The sequence below is a fragment of the Megalobrama amblycephala genome, linkage group LG12 (genome assembly GCF_018812025.1).
Source record: "Megalobrama amblycephala isolate DHTTF-2021 linkage group LG12, ASM1881202v1, whole genome shotgun sequence".
Lineage (NCBI taxonomy): Eukaryota > Metazoa > Chordata > Actinopteri > Cypriniformes > Xenocyprididae > Megalobrama > Megalobrama amblycephala.
The window spans coordinates 37,240,302-37,256,602 of record NC_063055.1 but is presented as its reverse complement, the minus strand read 5'-3'; the positions used below and the strand labels follow the sequence as shown (position 1 = coordinate 37,256,602).

The following is a 16,301-nucleotide window of genomic DNA, read 5'->3' as shown; positions in this document are numbered from 1 at the left end:
TGTAACTGACAAAGGCATAGGAAGGACTCATATCACTACTACTTACCTATTATTGATGTAATTGACTGTTTATTACTTTTATACATGGCTTTCCCCTCTTTTAAAATATGAACTGATGAACAAATCAGTCAAATGCTAAAGGAAGAGTGACAGTCTCATTTCTTTAATATGTAATTGGTTGCTGTTAGTACAATGTATAAATATTAAGAACAGAGACAGCAAGCTAATGTCATCAGAATTAAACATGAAAACTGTTTTAAAGATGGGAACACTGAATCATAAATTAAGATTTTTTTTAAAAAAAAGAATTCAGTTGTTATGATTTACAGTATTTGTAGATTTAAAGATGATTTTTTTTTGCTGTATGTGCAGTAAATCAGTTTATAAGCAGCACTCAGTTCATATCGCCATCAAGATTCATTCAAATGCGTTTCAAGGTTTTGGACAGGAAGTTACTCTCTTTGATCACAAAATCCTGAAATGTTTCTCGCACCATCCATCCCCACAAATTAAAGTCCCTGCTGGTCCAGCACACAAACACAGTTCATTTGGCCTCCTTGCCAGCAGTCATCTGACACTGGTGTTCAGAAGGGTCACATCAGCCCAGCCAGTCCAGGTCATCATCATCATCACTTTCATCACCAAAGAGAGGGGCGGGAGGGGGCCGTCCTTTTAAACTCTGAGGACGTTCACAGACAAGTATGAATCAGTTCACATATTAGTTACTGACCAAACACTTTAAATGGGTGCATTTACTGACTAGTAATCTCTACTGTTTTCATACTCCCCACACCTATCATTGGTTGAACAGAGTCCTGCCACCAAACTCACACCATTGGTCCAATATATTATAGTTTTGGGCTGGTTAGGATACTCAAACAAAAAAACCCTTTTTCGCAACAGAGCCACACAATAGCAGCAACATTGGAAAATCTCCAGAGTTAAATCAACTCTGCTCAGAGTACATTTGGTCCCACTCTACAAAGTGTTAAAGTAACATTAAAGCAGAGTTAAAACTAATGAGATGATTAAGTGAAGATTGAGCATTAGTGATGAACACCTGCTGTTAACAAGCAGAATCTCTGAAGAAAAGAGAAACAAGAACTGACTTCAGTCACAGCCTTAGATGAAATCAACTGATGATAAAAGACATTAAATCTCTCAAGATCTGATTAAACAACTCCACAAACAGCATTACAGGCTTAACTTATTACTGACAAGATTGACTTTATTTCTGTCATATGTCTACAGAAGCTCTTATTGAGAATTAGATATTGATGTTTTATTGGTCAAGAAAAAAAATGCCACCACTATGGAGATGAGTGTTTGCTTTAGTTGGGCTTGTAACCCTTGCCTTCTTGTTAGATTTTTCTTTGCAACAATGCATATGATGTTGAAAAGCATTAAGATCAGTACTTTACAGTGAGCAGATATTAGCTGCATTTATGATGATTGTATCCAAAGTAACTAATCATACGTTCTGTCGTTGGCATTACCAACCCTGTGAAACTAGAGCATGAGAACAAAGTGCAACAAACAGTTCTTGTGAATGATTTTAAACCCGTAGTGCATAAAAGAGAACTACTGCATTATTTAAACACACACAGACATCAAGAATCAGCAAATGAATCTCAAAAATGGTGACAATCAGCAAAACACTTCACGCTGCAATGCATGCTGGGTATCACCATAGTACAATACTCCCATCATGCACTGCAGTAAGAGTAACTATTGTCACCACTGTTGAGGATAGTATGTAAGTGTATGTAAGTGTTCATGTCAGTCAATAAACTGAAGAAAGAGAGAGACCACTTTGTGACATTCATTCAAATCTTTTACAAACAGAAAATAAGCTGACCATGGTCAGTGCTTGCTTTTTTTGACCAATAAAACATCAACATCTAAACTTCTGTTAATTCTCAATAAGAGCTTCTTTAGACATAAAGAAGAAATAAACAACGTCAATCTGGTTAGTAATAAGTAAAGCTGGTAATGCTGTTTGTGGAGTTGTTTAATCAGATCTTGAGAGATTTAGGCCCCGTTTCACAGACAGGGCTTAGACTAAGCCAGGATTAGGCCTTAGTACAATTAGGGAATTTAAGTAGCGTTTATAAACAAACTCTAGAAAAAAAAAAAAACATTGCTGGTGTGCATCTTGAGGCAAAACGATGCCACTGACATATTTTAAGTGATGTCAGTACAAGTTGCTTTCAGCTAAGACAAATGAAACAAGCATTTTAGTCAGGGACTAGCTTAAGCATTGTCTGTAAAACCAGGGGATCATGTCTTTTTTTAGTTCTTGTGTTTGTCTTTTCTTCAGTAATTCTGCTTGTTAACAGCAGGTGTTCATCACTATTGCTCAGTCATCAATTAATCGCTTAATTAACGCTTATTATTAATCTCATTAACTTTAACACTATATAGAGAGGGACCATAAGTACTCTGAGCAGAGGTGATTTAACTCTGGGGACTTTGCTGTGAATCTAACTGATTTAGATTTAGCTCTTCGCTAAATCACATTATTTATCATGAAATAAGCATTAAGTTAAGTATTTTTTTGTGGGAGTGAAATAAGTTGTCACAACAAGCAAAAAGGTTGACATTGAGCCACTAAATCTCCAATCTCCGGAGAATCACCCATTTTAAACAAACACCGAACAGAGGAGAGTCTGCTGGGAAAAGAGAATGAGACAGAGCTCAAAATAAAACCAGAATCAATGCTGGCTAGGCTTTTCAGAGATGAAGAGAACCGAAAGATTTGATATGTTGTAAAAGCGACGCATGATGATGGAGTTTATTACTCAAAAGGTGAGTAAGGTATTTTATTGAACAGATTAATTGTCATATGTTGCTCTAACAGAGTTCATTGTAAAGCATTATCTATTGCGAACAGTCTTTTCTTTATGGTTGTTGTAGTGCTGTATAGTGCTTATTAATGGGTAAAGCTACAGTAAGCACAACTAAAACATTGTTCTTCTGTTAAATGCATGTTTTTTAACTGCTAGAGGGCCAGAAGTTACATAGTGTAGCTTTATATTGCTTTATTTTTTCACGATATTACCGTTATTGTATTTTTGTTCAAATAAATGCAACCTTGGTGAGCAGAAGAGACGTCTTTCAAAAACAAAAAAATCTTACATACTGAAAACCTTTGAACGCCTGGTGTGACGACTTACAATGTAGAAAAATATTCGCAAAATACAGTCTGTATCCAGTCTGATGAAAATTACTGCATTTTGGTTAAGTAATTGTGTGATATATTGGGTAATATAATAGTAAATTATAATAATATAACACTGCAGTAATATTAAAATATGTTAGTAGAGGGATGCACTGATATATATGGAATCTATGCATCGCATCGCAATGCATTTTAAAATTTCAGAATAGAATCTTTTTATTACCATTTTTTTAATTTATGATTTATTTTATTTATGATGACTTTCATGTGCTATTGTCTTAGAGAGGAGCCATGAGTTGGTTACAACAGAACCGCTTTCTTGTTCCTTGTGGGCATCAAACCAACAACCTTGCCTGACAGCACACATTAAGCACATTCATTCACACTATATTGAGAAATACACTGGGGAATTGTCAATATTAGATGATCTGGAACTTTAATGACACATACAAAGACAATATTTTACTTAAATGACAATAAAAAGATTAGTTTGTGAGAATGAGCAACAGAAGAGCAGCAGGTGAATGTGGAGTGTGTGTGTGAGAGCGCTGCTCACCAGCTCCTCCTCCTCTTCATCGGCCGCTGTGGGTGCGGCTGCGGGTGTGGTTGCGGGTGGAGGTGCGGGTGCATGCGAGACGGGACTCTGGAAAAATGGTTCCTCTCCATTTTCCTCTTCTACCCTCTCAGATGAACTGAGAGAATAGCAGGATGAGCACAGATGAGACGGGAGACAGAAAGGAACAGGACAGAGCATTCAGAGGACAAACACATGATCTGGGCACATGCTCACAGCGACGGTTAGAGCGGGTGTGGTGTTAATAAGTTCATTTACAGTGTTATACAGTGCTGAAAAGATTTCTGAGGTTTACCAACAATCATAAAACTGATTTTATTAGATGGGACGTCAACAAAAAAATTCAATTTTTCACAATAATACATGCTGTGAAATCTAATTACCGTTTCCTATTTACTCGCTCACATATGAGAAGATGATCAATTACATACATTTTAGGCATATTTGACCCTGAAATTAATTCTTATCAACATTTACGCACAATCACGTCAATCCAAGCCTGTAAATCTTTCTTTTTTCCATAAAACAGAAAGGAAATATTTTGAAGAAGGTTCTAGTTGCTCTCTTTCAAAAGAGTGCTATACTATATTTCAAGTCTTCTTAAGCTGTACAATAGGTTGTGTAAGTAAAGGACGTGTGTGCCTCATATGTCCTGAACGGTGAAGCTGCGGGCTCTTTGATCGCCCCCTGGAGGCTGGATGCAGTACAGGTCATAAACCCCGCCCTCTCAATGCAGACGAATGAGACTTAAGTTAAAACATAAAAATAAATTATGCTTCAAATAAAATTTTCCGAAAGATGGTTTTGGTCATTTAAGGTAGTTGTTATCACGCTGATTTATATTCAATTGTTCGTTTTTGTGATAAGTTTGATTTTAGCTAGCAATTTGGTGCTATAGAAACGGGGCGTGTCGTCGTGATTCACAGTTGATTGACAGCTTGTCTGAGGACTGTCGGAGATTCGAGGGGAGATTGAAGATAAATAAATAACTATTAATTTTCAATTTCTGTGTTATTTCACACCGACAAAATGAGCTGTTCAGCAGTAAACTGTACTAACTGACCTACAGGATCAGACGGATATCTGAGCTTTTCTCGGTAACGTTAAATGTGGGCTTCATAATAAACGTTATTAGTTAAGATAACACACCTAACGTTAGCCATGACGGGAAAAAAAGCAGGTGATCGTTATCTGGCAGTTACTAATTATTTTTATGGGTATAAAATAATAATTAGCAGGACAAAACTAATGATAGCCTACTCTAATTACAGCAATCGATCTCCTGTAACGTTAGTTTAACCCTTTATTTAAAATGGCAGGACCGTTTCTGATGATTTAGAGTTGTTTCTAGAGGCATATTATATTGAGTTTATCTACTGAATTTGCTGTTTCAAAAATATTATTGCTCTAGAAACAGAATAGCCTATTACTCCGCCTCCGGCTCCACTGACGATTCCTTCTACGCATGCCCAGGCTCCAAACTTTTTTTTTTGACGTTTTTGACGTTTTTGCGTCCGTTTTGGCTTCAGTTCAATATAATGGAAGGAAGCGGCATCACGTCGTCCATCTTTTTTTACAGTCTATGGTAAAAGACCAAAGTTGAAGTTGTTATTCACTTCTTTAGAAGACTGAATAAAGTCAAATTAACTAGTTTTATGGTGTTTTCTGTCCTGTTTGGAGCTCGACCTGCTCACTGTATAGAACACGTCGCAAAATATCTGGGACAAATGACAAATGAGTGCAAAATAACAAAGAAAAATCGATTATTTGTATTCATGTTGGTTCATTGTGGTTCTAAAAAACATTTAATGTAAGAAAAGTTAAAATTTTAAGACTAAAATTGTCGATCTTATGAATAATCTTAATCAATACATGTACACAGCTTAATCATAAAAAAAAAAAAAAAAAAAAGGTTTTGAATAGAGATACACTGTTAGGATTTTTTGGGCAGATACCAATGCTGATTTTAACAAGCAACTATTGGCTGATACTGATATTTGTCACTTGCTCTCTTCTTTTAACTTTTTATCATTCAAATAGATTAGTTTTTGATCATGTTTTAAATGAGCAAAGATCAAAAACACATGCATTAAGGTACACTAGCTAGTTTACTGCTGCATCATCAAAACATTTCTAATGAATATGGCACTGACACACCATCTTAAAATATGTCAGTGCCATAAAATTTTAAAATGTCTCAAGATGCACACCAGTGATGTTTTTTTCAACGTTTATAAAAGCTGCTTAAATGTCCTAATTGAACTAAGGCCTAATCCTGGCTTAATGTGAAACCAGGCCTATGATTTTTAATTTGAGTGAACTCTCTTTAAACGACCTGGGCAACTGTTGCAGATGTTCATACCTGTCGATCTGTGCAGGTGTGGCGCTGGAGTCCTTGTGTAGAGCAGCAGGGGGTGGCGGCGGGTTCTTGGGAGGTCCGCCTAACGTCAGTGTACTTTCTGCTTTATCTACAGGCCCTGCGACACTCTCATCAACTACCTTCACTTCCTGTGGACTGATGTCATCAGGCAGCTTTGCGGCCACTTCCTGTGTGGGTGTGACGTCACTTTCAGCCTCTTCTTTGTGTGTCGTTTCACGGTCCTGATCTTGCACATTGTGTTCTGTGCTGACATTAACTTCTACCTCCTTCTCTTCCGCAACTTTCTCTTTATTGCTTTCTTCTACAACTTCCTGTTCACTTTCGATTTCCTCCGTTTCTTCTTCCTTCTTCTCTTCTGCTGGTGTAACGTCTTCCTCCTCCACTTGTGGCAGTCCATCTTCAGGATCTGTGTCCGTCGGCTCCTCTTCCTCTCTCTGCCCGTTCATGTGCGCCTGACTGTGCTGTGCGTCGCTCTCTCTCTCCTCGTCATTCTCCTCCTCGTCCTCCTCTTTTTCACTGTGTTCAGGTGAAGATCTCTCAGGTTTAGTGAGGAGCTGCAGTGTGACACTCTGTGAACGGAGGGAAAACACACTGTGACATTTCTATCTGCAGCATGAGGTGTTTGTATGTCAGATTCTGAGTACAAAGACACACGCTGTGTTTCACAGACCTTGATAGTGTTGACCAGCACTCGGAGAACAGCACTTCCTGAGTAGGTCTCGTTCAGATCAAACTCCCCTCGGAGCGACTGAAACACTCCATTCATCACACGCTTCACCTGAGAACATCATGACTATAATGACTATATGAAATAAAAATAAAATGCTTAAAAAATATTGAATAATTTATTTTAATAAAATATGTTCAGTGCATCTATTACAGCACTATAATAGTTTAAATATTACAGCAGTATTATATTATTTTAATACCAAATATATCACATGATGCTTCAGAAATCATTCCAATATGATGATTTGCTGCTCAAGAAACATTTATGATTATTATCAATGTTGAAAACAGATTTTTGTGGAAACCATGATACATTTTTTCAGGATTCTTTGATGAATAAAGTTTATTTACTTGAAATAGAAATTGTTTGTAACATTATAAATGTCTTTACTGTCACTTTTGATCAATTTAATGTGTCCTTTCTGAATAAAAGTATTAATTTCTTGCAAAAATCTTACCCACCCAAAATTTTTAACAGTACTGTATATATATAAATTAATAAAAATAGAGGTTAGTTCAGAAATGTCCAACAATTTTATGTTAAAATTATTTAAATTAATTTATTTAAACAAAATAAATGAACTGTCAATGTACATACTGTACGTTTTTTTATTCTTCCAACTTTATTTCAACTATTTTTTTTTTAATCCACAAAATTAAAGTAAATGTTATTAAAAGAACACCTCAACTGAATTTACAGTTTAACAACACCAGCAATAATCAGTTAGGAAAACAAATGTTAAGGACTTCTATAAAACCAGTTTACAAAAACAAATGTATGAAGCTTCTAATGGTTTAATTTATGCCACACTTTTTTCTGAACTGAGAGCTTCTGATGCCTTATATGAACAAGGTATGGTAATAATAATAAGGTGCATGCTCTATGATCAGTGTCAGTATAATCCAGATGTAGTTGGAGGTCAGTAAGTTCACCTCTTCTGCTGTGTCCGTCTGCTGCTGCTCTGAAACACGCGTCTCCTCCTGCTGCTTCAGCAGCGCCGCTCTCTGCTCCAGCGCACGGCACTGAAACACACAAAACTGCTTTCACTACAGGGGTCATGGCATGGATCCTCCCTGCTCTTATGAAGTAAAACACCCGGCTGGCACAATGTAATGCAGGCTGTTACTGAAGACTGAGGTGGAGAATATGTACTATATTCTACCTGATAATAAACTAACCATCTATAAATAACTGCAAAGAGGTCATAAAATCATTTACAAGTCTTAGATACAGCAGAAAAAAAAGATCAGAGAGAGAGGGTAAAATGATTGCATTAAACTGAATTCACAGAGTTGTAAGTGAGGAGAGGAGGAGGCTGAGGTGGGTGTGGCTTTCCTCAGTGTTTCACCTTTTCTCTCAAGGCCTGTAGCTCTTCTCCCTGGTCCTGCTGCTGAAGTAAACGCTGTTCCTCTGACTCACGGGACTGTTTGAGTGCATTAAACTGCAGAGGAGATAAATAAGAGTGTTAGCTGGATTAGTTTAGTGATTGTCTAAGTGATGCAGATGTGGACTGATGAGGACGTCATTGCTGCCGTATGTGTGCCTTCATCTGCTCTAGCATTCACAAGTTTGGAATAATGTTTTTTTTTACGTTTTTGAATCTCTTCTGCTCATCAAGGCTGCATTTATTTAATCATAAATACAGTAAAAACAGTAACATTGTGAAATATTATTACCATTTAAAATAACTATTTTCTATGTTAATATATTTTAAAATGTAATTTATTCCTGTGATCAAAGCTGAATTTTCAGCATCATTACTCCAGTCTTCAGTGTCACATGATCCTTCAGAAATCATTCTAATATGCTGATTTGCTGCTCAATAAACAGTTGTGCTGCTTCAGATTTTTGTGGAAACGGTGATGCATTTTATTTTCAGGATTCTGTGATGAATAGAAAGTTCAAAAGAAAAGCATTTATTTGAAATCGAAAACATATCATCATGTCTTTACTGTCTTTTGATCAATTTAATGTCACTGAAGAATGAAAGTATTTAATTTCTTACTTGTAGCAGTTTCCACAAAATCATTAAGCAGCAAAAACTTGTGTGAGTGAGTGAGTGAGTGAGTGTGTGTGTGTATGTGTATGTATGTAAATGTGTGTGTGCGTGTGTGTGTATATATATATATATATATATATATATATATATATATATATATATATATATATATATATATATATATATATATATATATATATATATATATATAAATATAGGGCCCTATGAAATCCGTTTTATTTTTTCACAAATTCCGTTTTTTCCGTTTCAATTTTTCTGGATTCCGTGTTTTTCCATTTTATTTATTTTTTGACTCCATTTTAATGGTTAAATTAAATTTTAGTAATCAAAAAGCATGTCTAATTTATTGAAATAATGAATCTTGTCCAATTTACCAACAATTTAATAAAAGTTTAACAAAAAAATTACATTTTTTTTAGGGCTCTACGTTTTATTCTTTCCCTTCAAGTTTTATTTTTACCAAATTCTGTTTTCTGGATTCCATTTTAATGGTTTAATTCCATTTTAATAATCAAAAAGCATGTCTAATTAATTGAATTCTGAAAAACAACAATATTAATTAATTAAAAAATATATTTTTATGAATTTTTTTTTTCTTCAGAAGTTCTGTTGTGCATTTAAATTTTTCTGGCAATCAAATGAACGCATACCATTTAATTTATCTTTTAATCATTAAATTAAACTTTTTGCCAAACAATGTGCTGCACAACAGAGCTTTACTGTTAAAATTAAAACACGGAAGAAACACTGAGATTATTGTTTAAAATATATTTTAATAATTTATTATTAAATTAATTTATCTAAATTCTACTGTACAGCAGTAATATGTTTCTGTAAAGTTAAATCGAACTTTTATTTTGACGGTTTGCCAAGAGCTTTGAGTTTCTCTGTGTTTATGACGGTAGTTTTCTCAAACGAAGCAGTTAAATGCTGATGAAGTGACTTTCAGAGCAGCTCTGGAGATGAATTCATGCGTTCATATAGTGAGGAGACAGAGGACGAAAACACCGCGAGCGTCACGTGCTTCAGCGTGCGTGTTTGTGTGTGAGGTAAATGAAACCGCGCTTCCGCATCATTCATTTCAGAGTCACACAGGCATGCAGGATTCATGTTTAAATAGTCTTTTTACAGTTTAATATTCACAGACACTGGTCTATGTGTGTGTGTGTGTGTGTGTGTGAGTGTGTGTGTACCTTCTCCTGCAGCTGTGTGAGTTTGAGCTGCAGTGCGTCTCTGTGCTCTGTGAGTTCAGTCGTCTCTCTCCTCTGCTGTTCACGTGCCGCTGCCAGAGCCTGATCACACTTCACCTGCCACTCCTGCTCTAGATCCGCCTGCAACTGAGACAGCTGCACACAAACACACCCACAGTCACAAAACTACAGCTACTCTCAGTCAATGTAAGGAATGGGTCATGACTGATTCTGATTGGCCACGGATGTATTCTTCTCATCTAGGTATGCAAAAACATTTACCTGTTCTGCTGCTGCGTGGTCAGTGCTCGTTCTGGCTTTACGTAATTGGCTCCTGAGGCTGTCCATCTCCTGCTGGCCCGCCCTCCTCACCTCTTCCAGTTCCTCATCACAGCGCTGTCTCTCGGCCTGCCACTTCCGCTTCCTCTCAGAGAGAGTCTGAACATACAGTTCAATACACAAGATTCTCCACATGAGGATTCGGTCATTCTCACACATGTACACACAGACAGAGGCATCAATAACTCACTCGCTCCAGACTGTCCTTCTCTGTTTTCATGTCCTGCAGCTCTTCCTCCATGTTGTTGAGTTTGAGCTCCAGTTCCTTCCGCTTCTGCTTCTCCATCTTGTATTGACCCTGTACTCTGTCTGCCGTCTCCTTCAGCTCTGAAACACACACACACAGACACTTACACCATGGATGCAACCAGTGTTGCCTCACTGCACTATCAGGCAATGACTCTGCAGGCAGCGTTTGTGTACGAAGACACCTCACGAAGACAGATTTCTGAGGCGAGGTAACGGGTTAATGATCTACAGCAAAATAGCGCAAGCTTTGATGATAACTATGCGAATATTTAATAACTATAAAAGTAATTTCTTGCTAGAAATGACATCAGAAGTGGCAAACGTTGGTTAAAAATGTGCATTTACACACAAACTGACCAGAAACCACAACTATATTTTTAATTCAACTGTCACAGAATGGAAAACACAGGATTGTGGGATATCAAAGGCAGTGAAGGATACATCTATGCTGCCTTTAAAAATCGATTAGATGAAGGCATCACATGAGACAAGAAGAAGCGAAGCTAACATTGGATTCCGACGTGCTTTGATGCCTTCCTACCTTGAAATACATCCTCCGAAGGCAGCATTTTTACGTTTTCAGACGCAGCCCATGTCATAATCCTGTGTGATGGAACAGTTTCCCATTGCCAATAATTTTTCTGTCCTTACGGAAAGCAAAAATGGTGCCAACATAAAACAAAACAAAACCCAAAAGAATATGTCCTGGTTATTTTTCTCCCCAAAACAAAAAATAAGAGAAAAGAATGAAATTATATTTTTTTCCTAAACATTATTCTTTTTTGGCACGGTGACATTATTTTCAAGACACTATTTTACCCTCAAATTCACATTATTGTTGTAATGCAGACAAAAATGCAATGATATACCATTTAAATAGTAAATTATTTATACATAACGATATTATTTGTATTACTGCCTTTGTTTTTTTAATTAAATAAAAAAAAAAAAAAAAAAAAAAATCACTGCAATTTTACAGAAATTGATTCTAAAGCTTATTTATATTACATTTTGGCCCGGTTTCAAAGACAGGGCTTAGACTAAGACAGGATTAGTCCTTAGTTCAATTAAGATATTTAAGTATCTTTTATAAACTTTCACTAGAAAAAAACATCACTGATGTGCATCTTGAGACAAAACAATGACACTGAGATATTTTAAGAGATGCCAGTACAAGTTACTTTCAGTTAAAACAGCTCAAACATGCATTTTAGTCTGGGACTAGCTTAAGTCTGTGAAACCAGGGGATTATCTTTATATATTTATTAGTGCTGTCAATCAATGAAAAAAATTAATTAATCCCACATTTGTCTGTAATTGATCGCAATTAATCGCACCTAATGTTAAAGTTTTTAATATATGTTTATACAATAATAATTTCACAGTTAATCTCCAAATTAAAGCTGCAGTCTGCGATGTTTGGCCCTCTAGCGGTTAATAAACAGAACTGCACGCGTCTTGCGGAAGAACATTGTAGCCGGAGCTACTTTTCTCCGTGTATGTCTATGGCGAGTCACGCAGTTACTGTGATGCTCTGCGGCGAGTCGCACCAGTCCGGTCTGAAATAGTCAGAATATAAACACTTATTATAAGTGTACCATAATGATTCAGAATAAGACAAAAACACGGTTTGGAAAATGGATTCATGTTGTATATTCTCATTATATAATTTTTGTAAATTTTGAACACAAGCAGCTTTAATGTAGAAACAACATACAGACAGTATATTTTAAATATTTGATCAAACCAGAGGGAAATATACAGAAACAGAATAAAATTATCAAACACTTCACAGTCTTCACTGCAGAAATGATAAATTAAATGTAGATTAATGAGTGAGTGATTTTCTCTTTGTCTTTTGTTCTTTGATTAACATTAATAACAGACGGCAGCAGGTTTATTAGGCTGCTGTCACTTTAAGATCTGACGCACATGATACATATTTGACAAGCATCCTATTATTTCACAACTCTTTACGTTCATTTAAGACTTCATATAACTCATTTTAAAACGGTGTATGAGGATACTCGACAAAGCAGGCATTTTGGCATACTTTTGTGTGTTTTTGTCTGTTCAAGTGCGAAAGAGAACTCAATGTGGCCGGCTTTCTGTGCACCTGAGTCCTGTGTGTGTCTGTCAGCATGCCAGTACAGATTTAAGTTCTTCTGTTGCGTGTTATTACACTTGAATTGTTTTATAGCGTTTGGGATGATGGGGAAAAAAAAGGATGACGAAAAAAACAGATGCTGCATTAATTCCGTTAAATATTTTTAATGCATTAAAGGGATAGTTCACTCAAAAATGAAAATTTTATGTTTATCTGCTTACCCCCATGTTTCAATGAGTGCGAGAGATCACTGCCGTTGTCAGAGCGCGTTCAGACCTCACCAACCGGATGCTCAAGGCAGTTGGACATAGTGGTGTATTAAAGGTAAAAAATTATATAAATACTGTTTGGTTTCTCGCACAAACCGATCGTTTCGTGTCTTAGGACATCAATGTGTCATCACGAGCCGCAGGGTTTAATTTGGATTTGTCTGTGCATGTTTTTTTGACTCTTATAGATGGTGTTCCCATTGACATGCATTATAAGGCTGACAAACGGCAACGGTTGCAGTTAAAAATCATCATTTGTGTTCTACTGAAGAAACAAAGTCACCTACATCTTGGATGCGCTGGGGTAAGCAGATAAACATCAAATTTTCATTTTTGGGTGAACTATCCCTTTAAACTGAAAACATGTATTGCATGCATTAACATGTTAATTTCGACAGCCCTAATAATTATATTTAAACTATATGTAACTTAATAATAACTCATCAATTAAAATTGTACATGTTCAATGGATGTGTAAGGGTATAATAATTACATAAATAATATCTGAATCATACAAAAAAATAATTATTATAAATAATCATCATTAAAAATAAAGCCAGATGATTTTGTCTTTAAAAATCATTTATTACGTAGTGACCTTTAAACTGAGGGCGTGGCTTTATTGCATCAGACATGTGTCAGTTTGCTCACAGCTGATTGGTCCAGTTTCAGTTTGAGATCTCTTACCCCAAACATAACCTGCCTTGGAGCGCAAGTTACAGCCTGTTTCACTCGTGGTCATCAGACAGAGTAAGCTCACCCAGTGTCTGAGCCTCCAGCGCTGTGATCTGTGTGCTGTGCTGCTGACCGTCCTGCAGGGCCGAGTTGAGTTTGGCCTGTAGTGACGCGGCCTTCTGCTGCTGCGCGCTCAACTCCAGCTGCAGCTCCGACACGCGCGCTGTCGACGACGCCAACTCCTCGGTCAAACGTGCCTTCCAGAGAGATGAGGAGAGACTCACGTTAAACCAGCTAAAACACAACTGATGATACAGCAGGACGACTCAGATGAAATGATGATGGGACTATAATGGAAAGAAAAAGATACAAGGAAAAGAAAGCAGTGACAAAAAGAAAAAATACGGTGGTAGAACTATCTACCCCTGCTGAGAGCTGAATGCTGATTGGTTAGTGAGTGGTGCCTGTTCAAAACAAAGAGTGAAAACAGAAATGGAAAATGCTTCATTAAGCATAAACGATGGGAACGATTGTGAAGACTATTTGCTTGTTAAGTCGTGATGTAAGGAATGCCGTTTCTGGGTCCAAGCCCCGGCTCATTTCACTTGAGAATGCCATCTCGACAGCATTTATTTATTCATATTAAACATTTTTAAAAGTTTTAAACATACACAACCGTCTCTGTGCTCACAGCGTCACAGACATTAATTTATAAAATGAATCACTATCTGGCCATCTGGGATTTTGGTATGGAGATAAAGGTCATGATTATAATTTTTGGGTAGTATTACACCACATCATGTGTGTATATTAGCACCGTTTGTTGTTTTCTTGTGGTATGAGCGTTTGGACCCGGAAGCGCTGCAGCATGACGTCAGACTTAACAACCGAATGAAGAAATGGATGAGGCGGGACAGCGCTTTTGCTCACCTGATCCCAACTCAATTCCAGTGGCAGTGCATGCTGAGAAAAGAGAGCAGTCACCACTAAAGGCTCTCAGCCAATCAGAGTAGCGTTAATTAACCAATCAGAGCAGAGATACATAGCTTAGAAAGAAATAGTGTTAGCAGTAGAGATATTTGAGAGTTGTCATTGCATTATGAACATCAGATTCTTCTGTAGTGTCCTTTTGTATTGGTGGAGAGCAAGTAAAGAGTGATTTTGTGGTTAAAAAAAAAACATTAAAAAAGGTACAATATGTAAGATTTTCTGTCTGCCAGAGGTCGCTAGAAGCCTATTCAAAACAAAGGTGTAGCTTGATGACGGCAAGTTTGAGCGCAAATCTTGGGACATGTGGTCTTCACCTTAACGGGCGGTGGAAAATAATCGGGATAGGACTCGGGAAGAAATCATGTTCATGGATGCGATTATTAACGTTACTGTAGTATGAAGCAGAGCAGGAGCGAGTGTTGTGGAGCTGAACGAGGAGCTGGAGCGATTGATCAACACACGCCTCATGAGCAGCGGGACTTTTATTATGACACAGTCGCCGGCGCTGCTTCCGCTTTTCCGGTCATGAGTATGAGGTAACGCAGCTCTGTTTATCATATTAGATACATTTGAGAGTGTTGAAAATGATGTTATAACGTTACTCTGTGCGTTCACTCGGCGGCTGCTGTGAGACACTGTTACACACTGCAGTAAGATAGATCGATTTTACAATATCATATTAAATGCTGGATGGCTTGTGTTGATAAATGACATGCAATTAATTTTAAAACGTATTGTATGATGGAGAAAATGCTGTATTACTGTTACTAAAAATAAAGTTGCATCTGATTATGCTATGTTAGCTACTTCACTAAATAGTGTTTTTCTCTGAGGCATGGTTCTCACTCGCAAAAAATCATGAAAATTAGATTTAAACAATAAGACTAAACGTGTTGAGCTATATAACAATAATTAGTTTTCTGTCTATAAATATATAAAATCAGTTGTTCCCTAGTCTATTAAAACATGTAAATATTAAAGCATCGTTGGTGTTTCATGGTTTCTACAAAATAAACAGGAAACCGAGGGTAACGCGGGTATGACGCCATTGACAGGCGACTCCTCACACGTCCCGGAGCCTTGATTAAAATTGCAATTTTCTCATGATTTACAAATAGTTGCAAACATTTGGGATATTGTAAGTACTCATGTGAACAAAATATATAACACTGGCCTAGTGGATTTTGGATATTTTACTGCAAAAATCTTACATATTGCACCTTTAATTCAGGGAAAACATCCTCATCTGCTTAGAAACACTGAGAAAAAGAAAAAAAAACATAAAACTTTGATTATATCATGCTGCACCACGAAATATACTTCATATTTCATCCCAAAACAAAAAAGAGAAGAATTAAATGATATGTCGCTTATGAACAAAGTCACCATTAAATCAAAAATGACAATTCTTATTTTTATGGTATACTGCAGAAGCCGTTTCACTTGCATACATGTCACAATAGGGAAGAAAAGACTATCACAACTTCTGTTTCATGCCAACCTTTCTTTTTAGCATTGTGAGTGACAGTCACTTGATGCATGCGCAATAAAAAGTTTCAGTGTCTGCGCTATTTCTCTCCAGAAGTTATAAGCGATA

General features: G+C 36.8%; 1 protein-coding gene across 3 annotated transcripts in view; it reads right to left on the bottom strand.

The window, feature by feature from the left end:
* Nucleotides 1–147: 147 nt before the first annotated feature.
* The window catches only part of fkbp15b (FKBP prolyl isomerase family member 15b), a 36,551-nt gene continuing 20,397 nt past the window's right edge, over nucleotides 148–16,301 (bottom strand). The window contains exons 20-30 of one of the 3 annotated variants that reach the window (XM_048210957.1): nucleotides 14,645–14,677; nucleotides 13,800–13,971; nucleotides 10,605–10,741; nucleotides 10,358–10,513; nucleotides 10,079–10,231; nucleotides 8,214–8,306; nucleotides 7,798–7,887; nucleotides 6,806–6,913; nucleotides 6,118–6,704; nucleotides 3,738–3,873; nucleotides 148–679 (exon numbers count right to left, since the gene is read on the bottom strand). In XM_048210957.1, the coding sequence (XP_048066914.1) occupies nucleotides 599–679; nucleotides 3,738–3,873; nucleotides 6,118–6,704; nucleotides 6,806–6,913; nucleotides 7,798–7,887; nucleotides 8,214–8,306; nucleotides 10,079–10,231; nucleotides 10,358–10,513; nucleotides 10,605–10,741; nucleotides 13,800–13,971; nucleotides 14,645–14,677 (1,746 nt within the window). In that variant the 3' untranslated portion in view covers nucleotides 148–598. The remainder of the gene's footprint in view (nucleotides 680–3,737; nucleotides 3,874–6,117; nucleotides 6,705–6,805; nucleotides 6,914–7,797; nucleotides 7,888–8,213; nucleotides 8,307–10,078; nucleotides 10,232–10,357; nucleotides 10,514–10,604; nucleotides 10,742–13,799; nucleotides 13,972–14,644; nucleotides 14,678–16,301) is intronic. The other 2 variants (XM_048210960.1, XM_048210959.1) reach the window with 2 other exon arrangements.